We start from the raw sequence: 26,980 nt of genomic DNA, 5'->3' as shown, positions 1-26,980 counted from the left end.
TTTTCAAGGTATTCTTTGGAACGTATTTTATTTTGTTTTGTTTTGCTTATTTTATTATATTTTTTGAGAGAGGAAAGGCGCAAGTGAGAGAGGGGCAGAGAGGGAGAGAAGTGAGGCTCACCCAAAGCAGGGCTCGAGGTCACCTGAAGTGGGGCTCAAACTCATGAATTCTGAGATCATGACCTGAGCCAAAGTCAGATGCTTAATGACTGAGCCACCCAGGCACCCTAGAACTATTTTAATAATTAGGAATGATAGGTCATTTTTAAAGGAGCGCATTTTTAAAAGTGTGGAAAGTTTGTCTTCCAGCAGCATATCTGTTTTCCTACATTTTTAGACTTTATTCTGTGAATCCTTCTTTCCTGGTAGTGCTTGGCCTGTGGAAGCGGCCTGGCTTAGAGACAGCAGCAGTGGGCACCTAACGCCTGCCTCCAGTCTGCACCCCAGGTCCAGGGGTCTATACTCTTGAGGGTTGTTTGAGTTCTTGGCCTCTGTTTGGTCCCTTTAGCACACTTCTTTCTCACTCTGGTAGACCAAAGGCTAACAGGATTATAGAACAATGGATTTTTTTCACCAACACATTTCATTTTCAAAACTGAGATTTACTGGGAAGTTGGAAGAATTATATGGTGAACCTTCACCCTACCACTTAGATTCCACAATTAAATGTTTTGCTATATTTACTTTATCACATCTCTAACCATCCATCAATTTATCTTTTTGTATACATTTCAAAGTAAATTACAAACATTATGTTCCACCCTAAACACTTTTTTTAGTGTTACTTTTGAGAGAGAGAGAGCAGGGGAGGGGGCAGAGAGAGAGGGAGACATAGAATCTAAAGAAGGGTCCAGGCTACGAAGTCTGACATGGGGCTTTAACCCATAAACTGAGATCGTGACCTGAGCTAAAGTCAGATGCTTAACCGACTGAGCAACGCAGGTACCCCCACCCTCAACACTTCTTAAGCAAGTTTATCTATACCTGTCTTTTATTCCTTTATTATCTAAGTGTGGCTTTTATAACAATGAAATAGTTTAGCATATTGAAAGGTAAATGATTTTGTAACTCTTTGTTTTTCTCCTAAGGCAAGTTCTTCAGTACAGTACTAGGCTGGAAGTGGGGTAATTACCAGCCAAAGTACGCAAAGAGTAATATTTTTTTTTAATGTTTGTTTATTTTTGAGAGAGAGCATGATTGGGGGAGGGGCAGAGAGGGAGAGAGAATTCTAAGCGGCCTCCACACTGTTAGCACAGAGCCTGACTCGGGTCTCGAATTCACAAACCAGGAGAAGTCAAGAGTCGGACATTTAACCGACTAAGCTACCCAAGTGCCCCAAGAATAAGAATTTTAATTGTATTAAATCGGTATGGGTTTTCTTTTCTGGCTTTAATGTAATCTTCTTTCTACTTACATAAAAATAATTTTGAATTTATTTATTTTCTGCTTTTAGATACCTCTGTCTGGATATGGAGGAACAAGTAATCTTATTTTGGAAGATGTTAAGAAGTTATCTGACAGTTACATGGTAACAGTGAATGACTTAATACCCGGCAAAGAACGTAGAATTGTTTTTTCTGTTCATAACACTGGCTCTCGGGCAGCTTTTGTTAAAGCAGTAGGTTTTAAGGATTCTCAGAAAAAACATTTGCTGGATCCTAACGTGTTAAGGATTTTTCCAGATAAATTTGTGCTCAAGGAAAATACACGAGAAGTAAGTATGAGTCTGTGCACTAAAAATACGAATTCATTTTTCAGGTTAAATTAATAATTACATATTTTATGAGTAAAAATTAATATTTGAAAATAATAAAGGAATGGAAGTACTTACCTTCTCAGAAGCACTGTCATATGCATCCATGTCTGTTACTGTTTAGACTCATATGATAGTTAATTCAGAATGAAATGACTTAAGAAAAATATTTAATATTCACTTCTGATTTTTTTTTCTTGGCATCAGGATGTTACTATAATATATAATCCACCTGAGAGAGAGAACAGTTCTACAACTGTAACAGAACTGTCAACTGTATACTTCTTTGGTGGTGATGAAATCTCGAGGCAGCAGTATCGAAGGTAGGTTTCTTGTATTAGATCATGCTGGCAACTATTCAGTAGAAATAATGAAGGTTTAAAAATGGTTTGGACTTGAAATTTATAGAACATGCTCAGCTACTTATTAGTGAATCAGTAGATGAAAAATCTTGGTAAAATTTCTGTGGCTGACAATCCACCATGATGTGAGGAAAGAAATGCCTGTAGGAAATCCATCTGCTATATTTGCAGTGTGCCTTCTTTTCTAGACCTGTGTATTGTGCCCCTTCTTCTTTATGCAATTAGGCACCTCAGACTTCAAAACAGGACGATCTTCCTAATGATAGGTCAAGTTTAGAAAAGATTTAAGAACTACTGAAAGAATATATTGTATAAACACACCTGACTTATTTGTAGTATTTCTAGGAATGGTGTGAATTATTGGCAAGGATCAAGTCGTGTTTAGAAGTGTGTAGGATGTTAAAGCACATGCTGGCTTAAAACGTGCTTCTAGAAAATTCGAGACCTCTAAATATAGTTTAATATACAGAAATGTTGTCAAATTTAGACATTTGGATTTAGATGTGATTTAAATGTAGGTAACATTCTTGTATGTTGATTTCAGAATTTTTGTACTATAAAATTTTGCTTCCTAGCCTAGAGGACTGAAGATAAAATAAACGAAACTCACAACATTTCCTCTGTCAATAGGAAATCATTAGCTCCTACTGGGGGAGGGGTATATCCATATACCCATATCCCTTCTTCCAACCCTTTGTACTCTGCTATGCTTTATTTGATACATAATTTAAGAAATTGTTTTATTTTTAATCTGTGAAGATTATTGAAATGTTTAAAAAGAGATTTGAGTGATAAATTGCTATATGATGTTAAAATAGACCCAATGAACCTGGTGTTGTTTCTCAAGTAAGTATTTTAGATACAGAAATTGAAATTTGGAGAAATTAGATTACCGGGTATTGGTTTTTATTTTTCCCTTTTTCTCTACTGGGATATAAAAATCAGCATATTGTTTTAGAACTTCTCTTTGCTGCATATGTACAGTAATGAGATTTATTTTGTTTGTGAACCTCTGAGTATTACAGAGAAGTTTACATTTCAATTCTCTCACCTCAGAGATTCTCTAGAAGAGGCCAGGTAAATATAGTTACATGGTGATTTAAATGTCCCTCTCTCACATACTTATATCATGTTCTTGGCATATTCTTTTGGTTTTTTTCCGGGACAGATTGCTAACTATGATCAAATTCTTACAAATAATGAAAATGTAAGACCTGAAAATCTAATTTTACTCTTCTTTCTACTCTTACATTAGGGAGTTCTTGTTCTGATGTTAATATTTAACTGAAATTGGTGACTGTACTTCCATGGGTAACTTTTAAGGGAACTTCCAAAACAGATTTTTTTTTTAATTACTTACATTAGGATTTAAGATATGAGATCTATATACCAATGAACCATACATGCTGTTTGTGAGATTTGTCAAATACACTAATGAAAATCAAATTTATATAAAATCATTTTTGAATAAAAATCTCTATTGCCAGAGCCCTATTGCATAAACCGGGGATTATAGAACAAATACTTCCAGAACATAGCGTGCTGAAGAACATTGATTTTGCTGAAACATTTCAGGATGAGTTACAAGTAACTGAAGGTAAGAATTTCATTATATCTTGGTACTACAAATGGCCCAACAGATTTATCTAGGTCCAGTGATGTGATATAAGGAGGAAGAGTATTAGTTTAGATTGTGGAGTTAGGCTGAATTTGAGCCACAGTTACGCTGTATGGCTTTGGATGTCACTGAGATTCGGTTTCCTTATTTGTAAAATGAGAGTATTAATATCTATCTTCTCATACATGCAGAATTGTTGTGAAGATAAAATGAGAGAGCTTTGCTATGTAAACATTAGATGTTAGGAATAATCTTATGACACCTATTCTATGGATAGACTTGTAAACAGGAGAATGGTTGTCATTAAACCCGGAGTAATTACTATTTAAGATTTAATCACTGCTAACCTGAGCTCGTTTTGAGATTTCTGTGCCAGCCATGCAACTTATGAAGGATGTGGTGGTGGCCAAAAAATACATAAATAAAATAAAATAAAATAAAAATAAATAAATAAATAAATAAATAAATCCAAAACAGACAGTGGTGGAATAACTCCAACCTAGGTACTTAGCTCTATTTGAGCTGAACCATTCAAGCATCTAATGGTGGTTATTACTGATACAAAAAACATGTCTTGACACATTCAGATTGTGTGAAAATGGACAGATTTTTACTACAGTGTTGTTTATAATAGCAAGAAGTAACCTAAAGATTCAAGAATAGGACATTGTTTGATTATGTAATAGACTATATTGAAGCTATTAAAATAGTGATATGATTTTATATTAAAGACATGAGAAAGTCCTTTATTTTAAAATAACTTTATTATTTTAAAGTTGCATATTAAAGTCTGGTTATGGTAAAAATAATTTAATGTGTCTATATATAGCTTCACAGGTAAAATTGCAGCAGTATAGACACCAAATATTAACAATGGTTATGTCTGGTAGTAGAATTTCAGGTCGTAGTGTTTTTTTCCCTCACTTTTGTTTTCTAGCTTTTTTTGTTTTTAAGTTTATCTATTTTGAGAGGGAGAGGGAAGGTCAGGGAGAGGCAGAGAGAGGGAGCCTCATGTTGAGTCCCAACATGGGGCTTAAACTCACAAACCATGAGATCATGACCTGAGCCAAAATCAAGGGTTGGACACTTAAATGGCTGAGCCAATCAGGCACTCCTATTTTCTAATTTTTTTTAGTGGTAAAGTATATGTTGCTTCTAAAATGTGAAATGGTAAATTTCATATTTATCATATGCCTATGTAGAGGTGATGTCGAATACTCTGTGATCTTTTCATTAATTAGGAGTCTAGATCATCTGCTCAAAGGGATGGTAGGGCTGGATAGTTAAAAGTAGTGAAAAGATTTGAAATGGATCTTAGCAACAGTGTGTTAAGGGAGCTTAGAGTGTATAGGAAGAGCCTTGGACTTAGAGCTAAAGCAATTCAAGACCCATCTCTGCTACTTCATCTCCTCTGATTTTATCTTCCTTATCTCTTCATAATAAGAAAGATCCCAGTCAGAGTTAAACTGAACTGTGCTTTGTAGATGGAAACACTTAGTAACCTACCACAACAGTCCTGAAGACTGTGATTAAAAGTAGGTAGCATGAGTTTATAGTGGTTCAGAGTTGGCACAATTGCATGATTTAGCTACGTTTCATTTATTGATTGAATGGTCATGTATTGAGAGTAGGTGTTGCCAGTCCATAAAGGTAGAAAATTCTGTCCTTGCTCTTTAGGTTTTTACAGACTAAGGGGAAGACAGGTGATTAAAGTATGGTATCAAAAGTGCCATGATGGAGTTATGTTGAGGAATCTGGAGAGCACAGAGAAAGGGTACCCCGCTTAGAATGAGGTGACTCTTCAGGTGTCTTGAAGAATGGGGAGGAGTTGATAAGATTGAAAAGATGGGGACCAGAATGAGGGAGAACATTCCAAGGAGAGGGAGTTGTGTGTACAGAAATTCAAGAAGTGTGTTTTATTAAGGGTTGGGTTGACAACTCCAACCAAGAGCCCAAGTAATCTGTCAAGACCACTCATCTAAGATGGGGTTGAGGTAGGACTTCAGGTGGGTCTTTGAGACACCAGAATACGGGGTTCCTTGAGGTTGTGTCCTTAGTGTCCAGAGGAAGGGAGGAAACAATCCCACTTCGTTTTGTGTTGGTTAGTTTATTAGGTCCACCTATAGAGGTGTTGAAGTTGAGCTTTTTATGTGGTTATATTGAATAACGTTTGTTTGCACATATTACTATTATGGGTATTTATAATATTGTTTTTGCAAAATGTGTGATTTGTGGCAAATATTTTCACACTTGATTTAAACTTTTGTAGTCAGATACAAGTGTAAATTTCAGTTTACATTTACTGTGGGTTTTTTTAAACATTTTTTCATTTAGAAAGTGTAATTCTTAATGTCTAATTTAAATGTAGAATACAGGGATACCTCGGTGGCTCAGTCCAGCATCTGACTTCAGCTCAGGTAATGATCTTATGGTTTGTGAGTTCGAGCCTCGTGTCTGGCTCTGTGCTGACAGCTCAGAGTCTAGAGCCTGCATTGGATTCTGTGTCTCCCTCTCTCTTTGCCCCTCACCTGCTTGTGTTCTGTTTCTCTCTCTCAAAAATAAGTAAACATTAAAAAAAAATTAATGTAGAATACAAGCACGTTCTATACAGTTTCTTGTATGTATCAATCCAGGTGGACTAATCTAGAGATGCTCAACTCCAATATTATTTTATTAATTTGCAGTATTTAGTTATGTTGTTGGCTCATTTCTTGCTAAAGTTACATGTCTGTGAGACCACCACTTGTAAATTGTGTATCTGTAACCTCTTTGTGCTTCGGATTCCTCAACCTTCAGGCGAGGTAATACATAAAGAGTAATACTCAAAGAGTTAGGAGTTGCTGTGAAAGCTAAGTAGAATAATACATACAAAGGGATTAGAACAGTACCTGGCACACAGTCAGCTTGTTGCCATATGTAGCTTTAAGCATATTCATACTTTAATGCTCACAGCACCCCCCGAGATGGATCATGATCTTTATATTATCCTTGAGAAGGCAAAAGCTTGGAGAGGTTAAGTCGCCGAGTGCAGGGCCAGAGCCTGAGCTGTCTATAATCTCATGCTCCTCAGTGGTTGTAAACATCGAATGTCACCTACCCCAACCTAAGAAAATAATAGTCTGTTGCTGTAAATGTACACATTTATCTGTTATTTTTGTGGTGTGATTATGTGAAGATTCATGTATTTCAAACCTACTTTCTATTTCAGTGTATGATCTTCCCCAGCAGCCTAATGATATTCAGCTCTTTTATGGAAACATGCGTAAAATTACACTTTCAGTAATTGGAGAATTCAGAAACGCTGTGTCTAGCAGTGAATTCCTTCAGTCTTCTTCCAAAGCTGGCTTAGAATCTAAAAGGTAAAATAGACAAACAAAACATCTTTTACCAGATTTCAAGATAATTTAATTCCTAGTAGCATAGATCTTTTTTCTGTACTTTTCTTTTTGGCCTCAAAATGTTTATTTCATCTTTATATTTTAGTTTAAGTTGAAATAATTTAAAACTTACAGAAAAGTTTAAAAATAGTACATATGCTACCTGCATTGAGATTCCCCGGTTGCTAACTTTTTACCACATTTCCCTTATTATCTGTTTTTGTGTATGTAACATTTTTCTGTACCTTTTAAGAGTAAATTGCAGGCATGATGACCAGTTCATCCTGTTCCCTAAAAACACTGGCCTTCTCCTATATGGCTGGAGTAACCCATCCAGGTTAGGACCTTAGTACTGTTACAGTGCTGACATCTAGTCCACGGAGTCCACGCAGATGTCCCAGTTCCCCAGTAAAGTCCCTTATAGTTAAAGAAATAAGCAAAAACCTCCTCTTTTCTTTTCCTCTTTGACCCAGAATCTGAAATCACACACTACATTTAGCCTCTCTCTTTACCCTCTTTCAGCACAGAATTCTTGCTCAGTCTGTCCTTCTCTTTCATGACAGAACACAGAAGGTTGGATCATCAAATCAGAGCCACAGAATCAAAGATATTACCCAGAACTAAGCTTTAGTAATAATTTTAGATGAAACATGAGGAAATCAGGATTGCTAATGGTGCTTCCTAGGTCCTTCTTGCAACACTAATACTCCACTCTGGTTCACATTTAACATGAGGTCTCTAAGCTGTGCACGTGATGCATTGCTAACATGAAGGCGTAGCTGTTTCCATCATGAAACCTTTCTTTTATACTTGTGTAATTACATAGCTTATGTGATATCTTTTTCGAACAACTATGTTGAATAAATTCATCAGTTTTAGTTTTCTTTACCATAACCAATTCTAGACGGACCAGGAAACATCTTTCATCAGCATCCTATAGAAAAGTAAATTAGTGTGACTGCTGGGAGGTGTCATTAGTGAGATTACAAGGGGATCTGACCACGTCATCTGCCTGGTAAAAAGGGGAAAATGGCACCGGCCAGCTGCTAAACTTGCTCTTACAGTGAGTGACCTTGATGCTTTTGTAGAGCACAGACTGGTTACTTGGTGAAATGGCCCTCACATTGCTGTTTGTTGTACGATGCTGTTTGTTTCCTCATTGCATCTTAGGTGCTAAACAATGCTGATTTGTCCCGTCACTTGAGATGTTTTTATCATTTAGTTAAAATGGTGTCTGCTAGGTTTCTCCATGGTTGTGAGTTGATGTCTTAAAGGAATATCCTCAGAGATGATGAGGTGTCTCGTTCCTTACCCAACTTGTAGCACCTGGTGATGATTATTGCTTGAATCATATTAGTACTGTCTCATTTACCAAGTGGTGATTTTCTAATTCTGTCTTTTTACATTTGCTGTTTGTCTTTTCACTACGAGGAGGAAATTTACTTCACCCTCTTTTGTGTACTTATGTTCAGGCGGACTGGTGGATTCAATATAAATCCTTTACTGTTCTCATTCGGTTGCTTACTCTGTCTTCTTATTCACTGGCGCGATGGTTATTCTAGGTTTGTCTTAGGCATGTCCTGTCCCAGCCCTGGGATAGAGGTACCGGTTCCTTTTAGTAGAAAATGGTATTAGAAACTGGGATGTGAGCAGTAAGTGTGCTGTTGCTTTTCAGGTGTTAGTACTTCTAGGCCCCCTTCCGTGGACAGAGCTAGGAAATACATGCATTTTATATAAATCCACGTGTATCCACATCTGCTTATAAATATGTTGAAATCATAAGTTCACACTGATAACTTCAGTACTGAGAATCTGCCTTCATTATCTTCAGTATATTTGCCTTTTGCTCTGTCCTCCTGTTTTTAACCTGTCTTCTCATCATGGGGGCTGTCTCCTTGGCACGCTGTGGCAGCTCATGCTGGTTGAGGGCTCTCTGCGGGTCCCAGCCACCAACTGAGGGCGGACTCGAGCCCGCCCACCCAGCGCCTCCGCTCATTCAGGCTTGCAGTCTTCTCCCTGTACTTTTTCAAAAAATTTTAATAGAGTATATAATTAATATATAATAAATCTATTCACTTCAGATGTACATCATACTGATTTGATTTTTTTATATGTTGTGAGGAAATGATCCCTACAATAAGTCTAGTTATTATCTGTCACCAAACTTATACAATATTATTGACTATATTTCCTATGCTATGTATTCCATGCCCATAATTTGTGTTGTAAGTGAAGTTTGTACCTCCTAATCTCCTTCACCCATTCCATCCATCCCTAACTCCTCTCCCTGCCTCCAGTTACCAACAGTTTGTTTCCTGTGTTTAAGAGTCTGAGTTTTTTTGGTCTGTTCATTCATTTTGCTTTTTAGAGTCTACATATAGGTGAAATCATTTAGTATTTATCTTTGTCTGACTTATTTCACTTAGCATAATACCCTGTAGGTTTATGTTGTCACAAGTGGTTAGATTTCATTCTTTTTTATGACTGGTATGCCACTGGGTATATAAACCACATCTTTATCCATTCATCTGTCATGGATACAAGTTGGCTCTGTATCTTGGCTGTTTTAAATAATGCTGCAGTGAACACAGGGGTGCATATATCTCTTCCAGTTGGTGTTTTCGTTTTCTTTGGATGAATAGAGTAGAGTTGCTAGATCATATGGTAGCTTTATTTTTAATTTTTTGAGGAACCTCCATATACCATTTTCCATTAGGAGCCACACCAGTTTACATTCCCACCAGCAGTGCACAAGGCATTCCTTTGCTCTCCATCTCCGCCAACATTTATTTGTTGTCTTTGATAATAGTTTTACAGGTGTGTGATTTCTCATTATGGTTTTGGTTTACATTTCCCTGATGATTAGTGATGTTGAGCATCTTTTTATGTGCTCATTGGTCATCTGAATGTCTTCTTTAGGAAAATGTCTATTCAAGTCCTCTGCCCGGTTTTTTGATCAGGCTATTCATTTTTTTGATACTGAGTTATGTAAATTCTTTATGTAATTTGGATCATTAACCTCTTATCAGATAAATGATTTGCATGTATCCTCTCCCTTTCAGTAGGTAGACTTTTCATTTTGTTTTGGTTTCTTTGCTGTACAAAAAGCTAGTATCTATCTTTCTCAAATTGTTCCAGAAACTGAAGAGGAAAGAGGTCTTCTAAACTCTCTTTATGTGGCCAGCATTACTCTGATAATGAAACCAGGCAAAAACACCACAGAAAAAGAAAATTACAGGTCATTATCCTCAATGAATTCATATGTAAAAATCCTCAATAAAATACTAGAAAACCAAATTCAACAATATATTAAAAGGATCCCTATACTTCTAATAGTTTTTTTCTAAAATATGTTATCAACTATTTAAAGATAGCAGTTACATTAAAAATTATTTTGAAATTCACTTAAATTGTGAGAAACTGGTTCTTAAGAAACTAAAAAGTTAAGGATCCGCTTTATAATAAAAAAGATTATTTCTGAACTTTTGGCTGGTGCCTCCATCATTTCTCTGGGGCAGGAGAGGCCTGATTTGAAAAGGAGCGGGTGAGAGGGCGATGGCTAGAGGCGGATCCCCTCTGTCTGCCGAGCGTCCACTTGAAATAAAGATGCAGCTCTGCTGCATGGCGGAGGGACTGGGCACGGCCCACTTGAACCTCAGTTAAATCATGTGCTACTGCGATTGCAAAATTTATTTGAATTACAATTTTTTGTAATCTAAGGCTTATTAGAAAACACTTCTAACACTTAATAAAAATCTTAAGCCTCGTCAGCATTTCTTACCATAATATTTTGCCCAGAATACTTTATTTGGTCTTTGCATCATGAAACCAGTTATGGTACAGTTATAGATACATTAAGAATTCTGTTGTTTTGGGGGCACCTGGGTGGCTCAGTCAGCTGAGCGTCCGACTTCGGCTCAGGTTATAATCTTGCAGTTTGTGGGTGAGCCCCGCATCGGGCTCTGTGCTGACAGCTCAGAGCCTGGAGCCTGCTTCGGATTCTGTGTCTTCCTCTCTTTCTGCCCCTGCCCCGCTGGTGCTCTGTCTCTCTCTCTCTCTCTCTCTCTCTCTCTCTCTCTCTCTCTTTCTCAAAAATAAATAAACATTAAAAAAATTTTAATAAAAAATAGTTTTGTTGATTTTTAAAAATTCTTAATATTGGATAGTTTTCTGGTAAATCTTTTAGGAGATTTTAGATGGCATGCTGAAGTCAAGACAGGAAAGAAATTAAATCATTGAGTATTCTAACTAAAGATTAGTATAATAATATTAGACTTATACTGTATTTTTAAAACATTACTTTAAGAATACAGAGTAAAGAATTTTTCATGAAAGATACACAATATATTACATAATGCACTTTTAATTTTATCTAAATGTTTTTGTTTTTATTTTTATTAATGTTTACTCATTTTTGAGAGACCAAGTGCGAGCGGGAGAGGGGCAGAGAGAGAGGGAAACACAGAATCCGAAGCAGGCTGCAGCTTCTCAGCTGTCAGCACAGAGCCCGATGTGGGGCTTGAACTCACAGACTGCGAGATCATGACCTGAGCTGAAGTCAGACACTTAACTGATTGAGCCACCTAGGCGCCCCTGCATGTTTTTAGACTTAGAAAGAATTCATACAAAAAGGTGACACATTCTGGCTTTTTATCTTTTTTTTTAAAAGCAGAATATTATTAGATTCCTTTTTTAAAGAACATTATTATATTTCAATACACAAATTCTATACAACCAAAAAGTAAAACATGGCAGTAAAAATGTTGGTGAAAAAACATGGTATTTCATTTGTAGTGCATGGCACATGGTTAATATTCTTAGTCATAAGCTTTTTATCATTTTTAATTTCTTTCCTCTCCTCCTCTCCGTTTCTGTCTCTCTGTTAGTGAATCTGACAGTTCTGGGAAACATGGTGGCAATGTTTCTTTGGATGTTTTGCCAGTTAAAGGTCCTCAAGGTTCTCCGCTTCTTTCACAAGCTGTTCGCCCACCTCAAGATAAATCATCATTGAAGGAAATGTGGGCTGTCCAGCCTGAGCACTTGATTTTGATAGCTCCTTCTCCTTGTGAGTATATCAACAACAACGCAACAGTGAGCTCTGGGAACCAGGGCTGTCCTCGCTCTGAGCCTGTGGCTCGTCTGGGAATGTTCGTGGACTGTGTGCACACGTGGCCAGCGGCTTGCGCAGGTCCTTTTCTCTGTCGGTCTCTGTGAGGCCCACCTCACGCTCAGCCAGAGCTTTGTCCAGCCCAAGGCCGTGGTGCTCATTCCAAGCTCCCAGTTCCCCATATGTCAGGGCCCCTCGTCCCACCACACCCGTTGCCCCAAAGAACTCATTTGGTACTTGACCTATTTTACTAAGTCTTAACATCGATATAGTTGGTTCAGAGTGTAGTTGTGTCAGGAACAAATCTGGGACCAATGTATAGGCCCAAGATAAGACCAGGAGGTAACAAATTCCAGATGTCCTCTTTTCTTTCTGTTCAGGGTATTGATCTTTGTTCAGTATCTTTGTAGTTTACAAGAATAAATAAATGGTCTTATTTTACCAGGGATTTGAAATTCCTGTAAAGCAAAATAAGGTATTTAGGATTCATTTTTACTATTTATTAATACTTGGGTTTTTTCACCAATGCTAAATGTAAGTTATATCTTATTTATCTGATATAATAGGTGATCTGGGGAGAACTGCATGTTTCCAGATTTTAAATAATTCCATGAGGTTACTGAAATTTGAGTTGTACTGGCCAGCACATTGCCTAACAGTAACACCGCAACATGGATTTATTCCGCCAGAGTAAGTATGACTTCCCTTTCCTCCAGGTTTTATTCAGGTGTTAACACGGTGACTTTTTAAAGATCAAGTAATATTTCATTTTAACTTATTCATTAGAATTTTCCATGTGCTCCCTATACCGAGCTCCATTTGGTTTTATGGAACCACAGTGAAGTTCAGGTTTCATGCCCTTGAGCAGAATAGAGACCATATCCACAGGCAGTTATGGTGTACCTAGCCTGGAAGAGTCAAGAGAGATGAGTGAGGTGGGGAGGATTTCCTGGAGGGGAAGGCATCAGAATGTGTTACTCTGCCTACCGAATTACAAAGCAAGGGATGCAATTGGGCATATGATGAGGGCTGGTGATCCGTAAAGCCCAGAGGATTCTATCCTTGGTTATCTTAGGTCTGGCTCAACTTATTCTCTAAAGGACGTTTTATAGACAAAGCTTCCTGACTTTTAATATGTCTGAGCCATAACCTAGCTTGCTGTTCTGCACCAAGACTAGTATAAAATAGAAGGCAGTCTTGGGGACCAAATGCTGATGAGCAGCTGTCCTCTTTGTGCAGCTTATTTAATGATAGGAGGTAAAGCCACAGTTCTGCAGCTTTTCAGGGACTTTGGGTCAGCACAGAACATTTACGTTTGAAAGTTGCTTGCTATTCGGGGATAGCAACTTTTCAGAAGAACAGCATGAATTTTTTTACTTTTGCAAAGTGATGGAGTATGCATTTTAGGAGGGCTTAGGGATTAGTATTGAGGTATGGTTAGGCATATTCCAGAGAAACATTCCTAGGACCAAAGCAGTCAATTAAACATTTACTAATTAATGATTCAAAAGTTAGGGAAATGAATTGTTCACGAATCACTTTTTCCATCACCCTGTGTATTTATTTAGCCATTTGAAATGGAAAATAATCTTGCTGTGGCATCTTTTTATATGTATGCCAATGTACCCTTCGTTGTTGTTTCTTCTAAGTCACAAATCTGATTATATCATCCACATTTAAAAGTCTTCTTTGACAGTCCATAGCTCTTGAAAAGAACAGTGAGCACAAAGTTTTAACAACTGGGTAAATAACAATGTTGTTGGGGCACCCGGGTGGCTCAGTTGGTTAAACGTCTGACTTTGGCTCAGGTCATGATCTCATGGTTTGTGGATTCAAGCCCCACATCGGGCTCTGTGCTGACAACTCGGAGCCTGGGGCCTGCTTTGGATTCTGTGTCTCCCTCTCTCTCTGTCCCTCTACCACTCATGCTCTGTCTCTCTCTCAAAAATAAATAAAACATTAAAAAAAAACCTGTTTGATTTATTTCCCATCCCCTCCTTTTTCTTCCAGTTTTCTCCCTAGTTATTTCATTCCTTTTTAACATTCTTTACTATGTATCCTTCTTCATTATGATAAATATTATGATAAAGAGCTTTTGTATATTGATCTTTTGCTTCAAAAGTTTTTTATTTTGAGTTGCCTTCTAAATGGTGTCTCTATGGCATGGTCTCTTTTCACAGGAGTTTCCCCTTCGGTTCATGAGTTTATGTCATTGAGCTTTCTGTGAGCCACTGAGCTTGGGCTGATAGAAAGACGCCACAGAAAAGAGGTGGATGGGATCTCACCTCTTCTCAGCTCCTTGAGCAAGAAGGGAAAAGTTGGTCACTGATAAAGAGTAGAAGTCTTGTGGTTATTGCTATTAAACTATAGGATGTTCTTGGTTTTCATTATTAAATTCTCTTTTTTAGGAGCAAGCTACAGATTCTTGTGAGTCCTAATTCTTCCTTATCCACGAAACAGTCAATGTGCCCATGGAGTGGTTTGATCTATATACACTGTGACAATGGACAGAAGGTATTTTAAGTGTTTTTCAGCAACATTTTTCCTGTTTTGCAGCTTAAGTATCATGATCCTTATTAGCTCCAGCATTCCAGAAATGAAATGAAGGGGCCTGCTCTTTCAGCCGAGCTAGACTTGCTCACACAGAGCACTTAGCACATGTTTTTCCATTGGCGACCTGCACAGTTCTCCTGGATCGGGGCAGGGAGAGTGGGGCCTAGGAACCATTGCTAATTTGCAGGATGTACTTTGAAAAAGAAGCGCTAGTTGGGGAAGAGAGGGTGGAGTCAGAGATTTACTTTGAGATCTGAATAAACTTTCTCATCCATCAGTGTTTCCATTTGTTTGGCATTACTTTTCTCTACCATGATTTAAAAATAGGAATTGTTTCTTTAAAATGATAGCTCCATTTGTGTCTTATCTCCTTTATTTGGCTCATTTCAGAAAACTGTGAAAGTTCAAATTCGAGAAGACTTGACCCAAAAAGAACTCATCACTCGTTTGGCTTCCAGCCCATTTGGAATCCTTTCCCCAGGAACTGAGCCTTCAGTTTGTCACCTGGTAAAACCGATGACAAAACCACCTTCCACAAAAGTTGAGATAAGAAACAAAACTGTTACTTTTCCTGCAACAAAACCTGGTGAAACTTCAGGTATGGTGTCACAGGTTATGTAATTCAAATGGCCCCTGATCTGTTGAGTCTAACACTGCTCTTGTGAGCAGTGACAGGGATAAAATTATCCTCTATTTTAGGAGAAGGGTGGTCATCGGCACCCTTTCAATGGTGGGCAGGATTTGAGGGAGCTTAAAAATCCTAAAGTGTTAAACCTAGGTGTTTAAGAACTATTTCTATTCTGGGAGTCTCAGATTTTGCCTGGTCACAACCATCTCTTTCCAGTTCTCACTACGCCTTTTACTGCAACTGCTAATAAGTTAGCAGCTGAAGAAGAGAGGCAAGTGGGTAAAACCTGGTTCTGTCACTCACTAATGTGACTTTGAGGCACTACAGAGGCTAAATAGACTTGCTCAGTTTCCCCATTTGTAAAATGGCCCTCATAATTGACTCCTCTCACAGAGGGCTTTGAGGAGTAAACGAAATACTGTACGTAAAGCACTTGGCACAGTGTTTGTCACCTAGTTGGCACTTAGTACTGCTGACATTCTTCAGATGTCCTGAGAACACTGCTTTTGTTCCCCCCTCTCCCACCCATGATGGCTCAGCCTCCATGAATAGGATTGCAAGTGGGACCTGTTGAAAGGGTTTGAGCCCTCTGTCACCTGACCCTCCACTCCCTGCCTCTCTCACTGACGTCGTCTCCCACTCACGCTCAGTTCCTGCTGCCCATCAAGGCTGTCCCTCCCTGACTATCACCCGTCCCCTCTCCCCGTCTTTCCCGCTCACGTCCTTTGGGGGTTCTGGTGCCTGTCTGGCCTCATTCATAGGTTCAGGCCACTGGCCCTACTACCTTCTCATTCTCTGCCAGCCCAGCCTTGTCCACTTCTGCTTGGATTCTGTGGTCTGTTGCTGCAGTTACTGCCTCAGGAATGTCTTTAACTGCGTGTGTCCCTCCCTCTGCATTCCTGTCTGACAAGATCCCAACCCTTGTTAGAGCCAGACTTCTGCCAGTCCTGTGTCTCCACCTGAGTAGGACTGCACTTCTGGAGAAACCTGGAGCTCTGTCCACAGAGTCATGTCTCACTCTCAGATGCCCCTCAGCACTGGGCTTTCCTACCAGCTTTCCTTGGTGTGTGTCCTCTCCCGTTTCCCAGCTCTTGACTTTGCCTCACTCATCACTGCAGATATAAAAGCCATCAGACGAAATGCAAGACTTTTGCTTCCATGCTAGATGCACTCTTCTGCTTGGGAGCCGGCGCTTCTCAAGGCTTTGCTCCGCCTCTTCTTTCTCCTGTCATCAGTTTCTCCCTTTGTTGATGCCTTTCCATTGGCACACAGCACGCCCCGCCATCACGTGTCTGCAGAATGCCTTCCTTGGTCTCGACTCCTTGCCGCTCCCTGCTTCCTGGACGTCCCTCCCTCACGGAAGGACTGTGCTCTCTGCCTTCATCTCCTCAGGCTGTAACAGTGGATGCTGCCACCTCACCCTGACCCCGCTGCTGTTGGGGTCACTGAAGAGGGAGCGTCTCTCTATGGGTCTTTGTTTTCAAGTAGCAGTAATTGCGCCTCTGATAAACCTCATTGGCTATGATACTGCCACTGTACAAAGCTTAGGGTCTTTATTAATTTGACCTTTTGACACTGGTGACCACTCCTTCCTTCTTGGACTACATACTTCTTCTGCCTCTCCTGGTTTTCCCTGCCTCACTTGCTCCTTCTCAGGTTCTACTGAAGGCTCTTCTTTTTCCCAGGTCTGCCTGTGTCCCCTTCTTCCTCTCTGCTCTCCCTGCACCCTGCTCAGCCTCTGTGGGTAGGCGTCTCACAAGCAGAACTCTTACTTTACCCACGAAACCTGCCTCTTTTCCAGCCTTACCTCTGTCAGCGTGTGGCAACACTGCCTGCCCATTAAGCCAGATCCCTGAAAGTTGAGTGCTATTCCCTCTCTCCCTCCCTCCCTCCCTCTCTCTCTCTCTCTCTCTCACTCTCTCTCTCTCACTCTCTCACTCTCACTCTCACTCTCTCCCTCCCTCCCTCCCCATCCAGTCCATTAGCAAGTCCTTTGCAGTCTGTCTTCGGGTCAGTCCTCTGCCTGCCTGCTGCTTTTCCTCCGCTGTTGTGACTCAGGCCTGATACAGACCACCCCATGCATCCTCTCTCCACCCAACTGCTGCTGTGGCACCTTACCAGGGCTCCTCTTCCACTCTGACTCTTTCCCACAGCAGGCAGTAATTATTTACACATATAAATCATCTTATTGCTCTCTTGCTTAAGCCCATCATTATACTTTGATTAAAAACCAAAACGGGGCGCCTGGGTGGCTCAGTCAGTTAGGCCTCCGACTTCGGCTCAGGTCAGATCTCACTTTTCGTGGGTTCGAGCCCCGCGTCAGGCTCTGTGCTGACAGCTAGCTCAGAGCCTGGAGCCTGTCTTCAGATTCTGTGTCTCCTCCTCTCTCTGCCCCTCCCCCTCTCATGCTCTGTCTCTCTCTGTATCAAAAATAAATAAAACATTAAAAAAAATTTTTTTAAACCAAAACAAGATAGGGGCACCTGGGTGGCTCAGTCGGTCAAGCATCTGACTTTGGCCTAGGTCGTGATCTCACAGCTCGTGGGTTCAAGCCCTGCATCACACTCTGTGCTGACAGCTAGCTCAGAGCCTAGAGCCTGCTAAGGATTCTGTGCCTCCCTCTCTGTCTGCTCCTCCCGTGCTTGCGCTGTCTCTGTCTCTCTCTCTCAAAAATAAATAAACATTAAAAAAAAAAAAAGATAATTGTCAAACTTGATTTTGTTAGAAAATACTGTAAATTCCTGTTGGGCTCCTCTAAGAATCTAATGATTGTATTTTTCCCCTATGATGAGGTAATTAGTCAGTGTTACACATGGTCACAAGAGTCGGCTTATTTACTTACCTCTTCAAGAATTGCTTGAGTTGTGACATGTGTGTCCCTTACAGAAAAGTTTCTGGAACTTGAGAATCATGGTAACACAGAAGTGAAGTGGCATCTGTCATCTTTAGCTCCACCTTATGTCAAGGTCAGTAATAATTACCTTACATATATTCATTTTAATATTTAAACTTTATGCAGGGTGTTTTAAAACTGAATTATGAGCGTAGGTTGGGATGATTAGCTTTTTTAGTTCCACTGATTCACTTACTGGATTTTCTCTATAGATGGGGCTCATACGTGCCCCCATCTTTTTCACAAGGTGGTTTTGAGAATCACATTATGGAATGGATGTGAAAATCTGTGTGCGTGCTCATTTAATGAACTACTTTCTACAGGACTGATCTTTACCTGAAATAACAATTTTGAAAAATATATAAAAACGTTAATTGTGGAACATTGTGGTAGGCGCACCTGCATGTGCCTTTCTCTCTCTTTTGTTCTGAGTGTTGCTGTGTGTTTTCAACCATAGGAACTGGCACAGGAGACAGAAGTGAGTGTAGTAGCGTGCTAGCTACTGTCTACTGCAAGTAGTCTCTGCCACGAGCTTCTACCCGAATTGAGCATTTGTCATGTGTGTTTTTTACAACACTGTGGCCTTTCTGCCATGCATTTTGTGTGACGGTAGCAGTTTTGAGCCATAGTACTCACAAAATATGTGCAAAAGATAGTGCTGGACCTACTGAAAAGGAATAAACAACTAGTTTGCATAGGTTATAAAAATGCACATTCAACAGGGTCTTCAGGGTTTTTGAGGAGAAGGGAAATCCTTTGACATTATGAGCGTCACCTGAAAATGACTGATGGAGGGAGGGGTCGCCGTGAGGCTCATGTGAGCGGAGTGTAGTAGCACTTTCACTCCTCGGCAGGCATCGCGTTCTCCTGTGCCCGCAAAACTGGTTCGTGTGTCCTTGGTAACCAGAGACGTAATGGTCTTGCTCTGCATTGATCTACTGCCTTCTATATTTTTTCACTGGATTGCTTAAATTATCGTAGGGGGTTGACGACAGCGGAGATGTTTTTAGAGCTACCTATGCGGCATTCAGATGTTCTCCTATTTCTGGAACACTGGAAAGCCGTGGAGTTCAAAAGGTGAGTTTTAACATTTTTTCACAGCCTTTAGTAAGAAACTGGTGTTGATCGACCCAAAGTGCCTTTGTTTCCACCCAGAGTAGTTGCTTCAAACTTAGACCAGTGCTGCTCAGCCAGGTTGCCAGAGGAGAAGAGGCCTGCCTCAGTGCAGGTCAGTGGACTGCTTCCTGCAGCAGAGGTCTTGCATTCTACACAGCTAAACAAAACGCCATACTTAGTGGTAGGATTGATTTGTGTTCTGATACAAGCACTTCATGTGGCCACAGGCTGCCAGTACTTAGAACACACTTCGAGTAGCTCTAATCTAGATAGTAGTTTTGTCCACTAGCCATGTTAGAAAAATCTACCACTATTCAAAAACAATTCAGTTCATATCATAGTCAACAGTATATCTTCATGGGTAAATGGTGATGGATCTTTTTCGTACCAAGACCCTCTTTTTATTTTTTTTTTATGTTGGTGTATTTATTTTTGAGAGAGAACATAAGTAGGGGAGGGGCAGAGAGAATGGGAGAGAGAGTTCTAAACAGCCTCTGTGCTGTCAGCACATAGGGCTCTATCCCACAAACTGTGAGAGTATGACCTGAGCCAAAATCAAGAGTCAGACACTCAACTGACTGAGCCACCCAGATGCCGCATAGTACCATGACTCTGTTAAGTTCTAATTTGTTTGTAGACCTGACGTAGTTTCTTCAGATATCTCCAGTGACACTAGTCATTCACTTGGCCTAAGTAATGCACATTTTCATGCTGCAAAAATCACAGCTGAAACTCATTTAAACTATAGCATTTGTATGACAATGGTCCATTTATTCAGAGATTCAGACTTGTAATCCATTGTACACTAGTGTTGTGAACTCATTACTGACTGTAAAAGAATCTTTGAGCAATGACAGCCACAAACTATACACTTGAGTAGGTCTGTATAACAGACTTCTAGAGGGTTTCTGACTTTTTTGGAAAGATCTGCTGTTGTACAAGCATAGTTTATTTTACTTCCCAGCCCACAATAGAGGCAAAGAAGCATAATAGGGTCCAGACACATTGCTCAACAAAAGTTTAACATCTGGGGCAAAAGTGGTGGGAGGAGGGCTGCAAAAAAAAAAAGCCAACAGGAAAGACATCCCATGTTCATGGATCAGAAGATCTAACATTACTAAAATTGTAATACTACTTAAATTGATTTATAGATCACTATGTAGATTCAGTATATTCCCAGTCAAAAATCGCAGCTGGTGTTTGTTAGTTTTTTTTCAAGAAATTGACATGTTGATCATAAAATTCATATAGACATGCAGGGGAACCAGCATAACCAAAGCAATCTCAAAAAAGAACAAAGTTGGAGAATTCACACTTTTCAACACTTGTCAACTTCTATTGACATCAGGATAGATATTTAGAATATGTGGAATAGATTTGAGAGTCCACAGGATACCCTCATATTTATCTTATGGTCAGTTGATTTTTTTCAATAAGGGTACTGAGACAATTCAATAGGGAAAGAATATTTTCAACAAATGGTGCCCAGGCAACTGATACCCACGTGCAAAAGAATTAAGTTTGACCCTTACTTCACACTGTATCCAAAAAGTAACTTGAAGTACACCATAGACCTAAATGTAAGAGCTAAAACTATAAAATTCTTAGAATATAACATAGTAAATATTCATGACCTTGGGTTAAGCCTTGGTTTCTTAGATGTGACAACAATAAAGCACGAGTGATAAAAAAAAAAATAGATGAATTATCGAATTGTAAAACTTGAGTACATCGAAGGATACCACTAAAAAAGTGAAAAGGCATCCCAGATTATGGGAGAAGATATTCAGAAGTCCTATATTTAATGAAGGGCTTGTATCCAGAATGAGTAAAGAACTCATACGACTAGATAATACAACGACAGATTACCTGTTTAAAAAATGGGTAGAAGAACTGAATAGACATTTCTCCAAAAAGAGATATAGAAGTGGCCAGTAAATACATGAAAAGATTTTTAGAATTACTGTTCATCAGTGATATGCAAAACAAAACCACAGTGAGATATCACTTCACACCCCTAGGATGACTATGATTTCACCCACCAGACAATAACAAGTGTTGGCAAAGATATGGAGAAATTAAGACCCTCATATACTGATGTTGGGAATGGAAAATGGTACAGCTGCAATGGAAAACAGTGTGACAGTTCCTCAGTAAGCTAAATGTAGAATTCCCATATGACCCAGCAACACCACTTCTGGACATATATCCCAAAACATTGAAAACCAGCATTCAGACAAAAATTTATACACAAATGTCCATAGCCAAAAAGGATAGAGGGGCACCTGGGTGGCTCAGTCCGTTAAGTGTCTGACTTCAGCTCAGGTCATGATCTCATAGTCTGTGAGTTCGAGCCCTGTGTTGGGCTCTGATGCTGACAGCTCAGAGCCTGGAGCCTGCTAAGGATTCTGTATCTCCCTCTCTCTCTGACTCTCCCCTGCTCACACTGTCTCTCTCTGTCTAACTAATAGTAGGTTTAACACTAAATTCTTTGATAAAGGAAGCACTTAACACTGGTAAACTTTATAAATACTGTTTTTAAATATGACAGCTTTCTGATCCTGAGCTTTTTATAGGTTGTACTCATACAGCTCGTATGTATGAGCCTGAGGTGTTGGTCAGGGTAACTGGTTCTGGACCTTAGACCTTCATACCATGGCCAGCAGAGGGTTCCGTAAGCACTACAGTGAAAGATTGGACTGTGTTTCTGGGGTTGACCTTCCTCATTTAGGTCTTATATGTGACTGCCCTAGAATTTTTTGATAATGTAAATAAACATTTACATTTTGAGGAATATGTTACATAGAGCGCTAAAGAAAAATGCATTTTAGATGTGATATATAGTAACAAGACCACCAAATGTATAATTGTTCAAATTCTTTTTCAGTTAGTGGCAAAACTAGCCAGTGCAAAACCGTGTAACAATTATAGGTGCACGAGGTCCAGGTCTAAATCCTCCCCCCCGCCCGCCCCCCGGGTGTGCTGTTTTGTAGGTCTCCATCACTTTTTTGCCCAGGGATAGAGGAGATTATGCCCAGTTTTGGGATGTTGAGTGTCACCCCCTTAAAGAGCCTCACATGAAGCATACCTTGAGATTTCAACTCTCTGGACAAGTGAGTATTACATCAGATTTAAATAAATTATTGTGTGTATATATTAAAAAAACATTGTGAAACTGAAATGGAAAACTGTTCAGAAAATGCAGACTGTTTTCCTGGTATTATTTTAATTTCATTAATTCTGTTGTCTGGCCCTGTAATCTTAATTTTCTCATTTGCCTTTATTGACTGGCATGTTTGAGGTCTGGGTTTGGCTCTATGAAATCTCTTTGACTCAATTAGGTAAGATTGTGTGTGTGTGTGTGTGTGTGTGTGTGTGTGTGTGTGTGTAAAAGAAAATGAACAGTATAAGGCATAGTGTTTGCAATTTAGGGATTTAAGAATCTTAAGTTTTCTTTTGAAAATTAAGAAGGATATAGCAGAATTCAAATGTCCATATATTTTCCTAGAGTATTTCTTTCTCCTCCCCCACCCTATGATTTTTTTTTATACAGAGTGTCAAAGCAGAAAATGAGCCTGAAAATTCAGAAATTTCCACAAACTCCCTCATTAAACTAGATAATTTAGTTAAACCCCGGAGACCAGCTGTATCAGAGTCTTCTGCTCTCATACCTGGGTATGTTGTTTCTGTCATCTATGACATATTTCCGAGTACTTTGTTGATACATAGTCACATGCAGGAAGACGCTCAGTGACCTTCCCTCTGTGTTTCCATGCGTTGCTACCACTCCCATCAAGACGATATTTCTCTCACCCAGAAAGCTCTTACACATCCCTTTGCTTTGCAGTCAGCCCTGTCCTCAACCCAAGATTTGTTCTGTTCTCATCTTTGCCATAGTTTGATTTTGTTGAATTTCATACACACATGCGCCCCTTAAATCTGGCTTCTTTCATCGCACATAATTTTGGGGCATTTGTGTGGTCAAGTATATCTGTAGTTTGTCCCTTTTCATTGTTGAGTATCACTTTATGTGAACATATCACAGTTTATTCATTTTCCTGATGACACTTGGGTGGCTTCTCATTTGGAGATATTATAAATGAAGGTGCTATGAACACTTGGGTGTATATTTTTTGTGGACATATTTTTTTCACTTCTTTTGGAAGTGTCACATGGGAAGCATGTGTTTAACTTTATTTATTTATATTTTTAAATTTTTTTAATATTTATTTTTGAGAGAGAGAGAGAGTGCAAGCAGGGTAGGGGTAGAGAGAGAGGGAGAGAATACCAAGTAGGCTCTGCACTGTCAACGCAGAGCCTGACATGGGGCTAGAACTCATGAACCTGAGCAGAAATCAAGAGCTGACCACTTAACTGACTGAGCCACCCAGGCACCCCCAATGTGTTTAACTTTATTAAAAATTTTTTTTTAAATATTTATTCATTTTTGAGAGACAGATCATGAGTGGGTCAGGAGCAGAGAGAGAGGGAGACCCAGAATCCGAAGCAGGCCCCAGGCTCTGAGCTGTCAGCACGGAGCCCGATGTGGGGCTTGAACCCACAAACCGTGAGATCATGATCCGAGCTGAAGTCGGACGTTTAACCAGATGCTGCTAAGAGGCCAGAGCGTGTGTCCCACTTGCAGGGTAGTCTGTCCTGAAAAACGGAGACCGTCCCATGGACTGCCTTGGGAGTGGTCCTGCTGAAACGGACCACGGGGACAGGAGCACCTGTGGACACACTGCCTGTGAGGCGAGCGGGGGCCAGAGCTCCTGGGGAGAGAGGGGCGGAGGGGTACCCCCCTCCTGTGGCCAGTCCCACGTAGCAGCTGACCCCTCCTCAGTGGAGTGCTGTGGTGGGCGTTTTCTCTTTTCTCTTCACACAGACTAGAGTGTTGCTGTTACAGAACTATTTTCCAGCCGAGTTGTGAGAGAAAACACAAATCAACACTTTCTAGTTTAATGTATACAAAGAGACAAACTTACTATGGATTTTAAATAGTTAACTTTTAAACATGTTTCCAAAGCAGGCAGCTTGACTTGACCCACCGCGGGGTTTATGCCCCTGAAGATGTGTATCAGTTTCTGCCGACGAGGGTTGGGGAATCAAGGACGTTGAAAGTCAACTTGCGAAATAATTCTTTCATCACGCACTCCGTAAGTTGGTGATAATACTGTGGGTTTTGGGAAAGTGGATGTATTCAACTACTTGATAAATGTTTTCCTGATAATTTAGAAGCTTGTTTTATAGATTATACTTAGGTTATAATAATGAGTTAATGTTTTAAGTGCCTTATACTGTATTTGAAAAGAAACTCATGGGAAGTTTGTGACCCTTTATCTAAAAATTGAGAATATTTAGCATTTGTTTTCATATTTTCATTTTTAAGGTTTTTCTCTTGTTCTCTGTTTCTTCTTTACCATCATACCAACATATTTCTGGATAACAGTGACTCAAGTCAGAACTAGGATAAGTTCATATTAAAATTATTTTAAATTTGTTTTCATAAGCATTTATTATTTTACCTAACTTTGTGACTATACTTAAATTTACTAAATGTCTTTAATTAAATAAATGTTTTAAGTATGCTCAAATATCTAACTTGCATAATTTCATAAAGTATTTCATATTGAATTCCAGCTGAAGTTTTTAAGTCCCAGAGAGCCTTTCTACCTCAAACATTCAAAATATTCTTTAAGGTGAGTTTATCATAAATCAAAATGTTCTCATCCTAGCGCAGGACTTTGTTTCAGAACAGAGAAGAGCTGAGGAGCCTGCAGGACAGTATTTCATGACCTCCCGTAAGTGTGCTTTACTGTCCAGCAGCCCAAACTTGGTGCAATGGTGCGGACTTAGTGTGTGATTCCTGTTACCCGGTGTTTTGCCAGCCACATAAATACATAGAACCTTAATCATCGTGTGACCGACTTTAGAATAATTCCTGCCTTAAATGTTATTTTCACTCTGCTAAGAATTAAGGAGTTAAATATTAAATAATTGGGACTTTTATTATGATATTTTCCAGTTGTCATTCTTCAGATACCGTATATTGTTCTTAAATCAGGGACTCGTTTTTTCATCATCCTTGCTACTTTTCATTTTCCATATGATATACATTTAGATTGAAATCTCAAACTGGTTGTCACTGTTATTTAGAATTTTAGCAGTAGGGTCCCATTGGACTTAACACTGAAAATAATTTTACTTTATCTTTGAATCTTTAAGCTAATTAATTAATCATACGATCCTTCATTTTAGCATTAGATGGTTCTGAAAACATGTTGCAGGCAAACCGGACCGCTGTGGTAACATCCCAGGACTGCCTCTTCCTGAGGCACTAAGGCCAGCGGTGCCGTACTCTGGAAGGCTACACGTGTCTCTAGGTGCTGGAAAGGCTGGACGCTGTGGGGAGGACCCTTCTCTCGTCTCTTTCCCATTCTTTTTGCCCCAGACCTGCTATTCCTGTACTTGAGGTTCTGGCACTCCTTTTGCGTCCCAAGGGACTGACTTAAGGGCCCAAACTGTGCAAATTCAGCAATGAGTGTATCTAGAAATTGTCATAGGCTTCACCTCTCTAAGCCTAGGCTTTCTGATTTGTGAAATGCAGGCGGCAGTGCTCCTGGCAGCCTGGGCTCATTAGGAGGTGGACGTCAGCCATCTGTGGGTGTCAGTGCATCTTCAGTAGTCCCGACAATGCCCTCTTTTCAGCCAGCCTACTGGCGGGGTCTGTGAAGACCAACCCCATGGATTTTGATGGAACACCACAGTTGCGTGCATGTCCATGCTTTTCCATTAATCCCTTCAACAGCCATGTAGAGGAGAAAGGCCTATCTTTATTTTTTAAATGTTTATTTTTGAGAGAGAGACAGAGAACACAAGCGGGGGAGGGGCAGAGAGGGGGGACACACAGAATCTGAAGCAGGCTCCAGTCTCTGAGCTGTCAGCCCAGAGCCCGACGTGGGGCTCAAACCCACAGACTACAAGATCATGACCTGAGCTGAAGTCAGATGCTTAATTTACTAAGCTACTCAGGCACCCCAGAAAGCCCTAACTTTAAAAAAAAAAAAACACTAACTACATGTTTCCCAGCTTCTCCACTCTTGAGTCCTTGACTCCCAGCAGCCTGAGGACCTCCAGTCACTGAGGCTTTGCCCTAATGATTTAAGACTGGTGGTGCTAGACTGCGTTACAGTCGGTGGCCACTGCTAAATACATGAGTGAAAAGACCAAGTGAAGTAAACCCCAGGTCATAGAAAAACGTCTCTCATGACCGTCCACGGACTGAAATTTTACATAAAGCTGGTTTCTTTATACATGGGAATGACTTCTTTCAACTTTGGAGAGGAAAACTTTGCTATAGTAGCTCACTTGAAAATTGTTACATCAAAACTGAAATACCAGTGCTTGTTCTTGTAAATATTGAGTGCTTTTGTATTTATCCCAAATATTAGACACTTGGACTTTGGACAGGGACTCATGAAATACATGTGCTGGTGGAGAGCAGTGGTTAAGCTCGCTTTGGCAGGTGGAACAGAATCTGTTCTGAGAACCCGAAACACAGTTCCCAGCTTTC

At 39.8% G+C, this 26,980-nt stretch overlaps 1 protein-coding gene and 1 pseudogene across 6 annotated transcripts in view; one reads left to right on the top strand and one right to left on the bottom strand.

Annotated features, from left to right (window-relative positions):
* Positions 1–26,980, top strand: part of CEP192 (centrosomal protein 192) — a 128,461-nt gene that overhangs the window by 98,291 nt on the left and 3,190 nt on the right. For 2 of the 6 annotated variants that reach the window (XM_029921290.1, XM_029921287.1), the window contains 14 exons: positions 1,454–1,714; positions 1,961–2,076; positions 3,603–3,712; positions 6,942–7,092; positions 11,997–12,175; positions 12,784–12,907; positions 14,626–14,731; positions 15,161–15,368; positions 18,285–18,364; positions 19,273–19,368; positions 22,401–22,520; positions 22,961–23,082; positions 24,434–24,563; positions 25,048–25,106. In XM_029921290.1, the coding sequence (XP_029777150.1) occupies positions 1,454–1,714; positions 1,961–2,076; positions 3,603–3,712; positions 6,942–7,092; positions 11,997–12,175; positions 12,784–12,907; positions 14,626–14,731; positions 15,161–15,368; positions 18,285–18,364; positions 19,273–19,368; positions 22,401–22,520; positions 22,961–23,082; positions 24,434–24,563; positions 25,048–25,106 (1,862 nt within the window). Of the gene's footprint in view, positions 1–1,453; positions 1,715–1,960; positions 2,077–3,602; positions 3,713–6,941; positions 7,093–10,248; positions 10,329–11,996; positions 12,176–12,783; positions 12,908–14,625; positions 14,732–15,160; positions 15,369–18,284; positions 18,365–19,272; positions 19,369–22,400; positions 22,521–22,960; positions 23,083–24,433; positions 24,564–25,047; positions 25,107–26,980 lie in introns of those variants that run through there. The other 4 variants (XM_029921288.1, XM_029921289.1, XR_003902329.1 and 1 more) reach the window with 4 other exon arrangements.
* LOC115278534 lies at positions 16,774–16,943 on the bottom strand (annotated as a pseudogene).

Source organism: Suricata suricatta, chromosome 14, assembly GCF_006229205.1.
Source record: "Suricata suricatta isolate VVHF042 chromosome 14, meerkat_22Aug2017_6uvM2_HiC, whole genome shotgun sequence".
In the NCBI taxonomy this organism is placed as follows: Eukaryota; Metazoa; Chordata; class Mammalia; order Carnivora; family Herpestidae; genus Suricata; species Suricata suricatta.
This window is presented reverse-complemented; position numbering and strand designations above follow the sequence as displayed.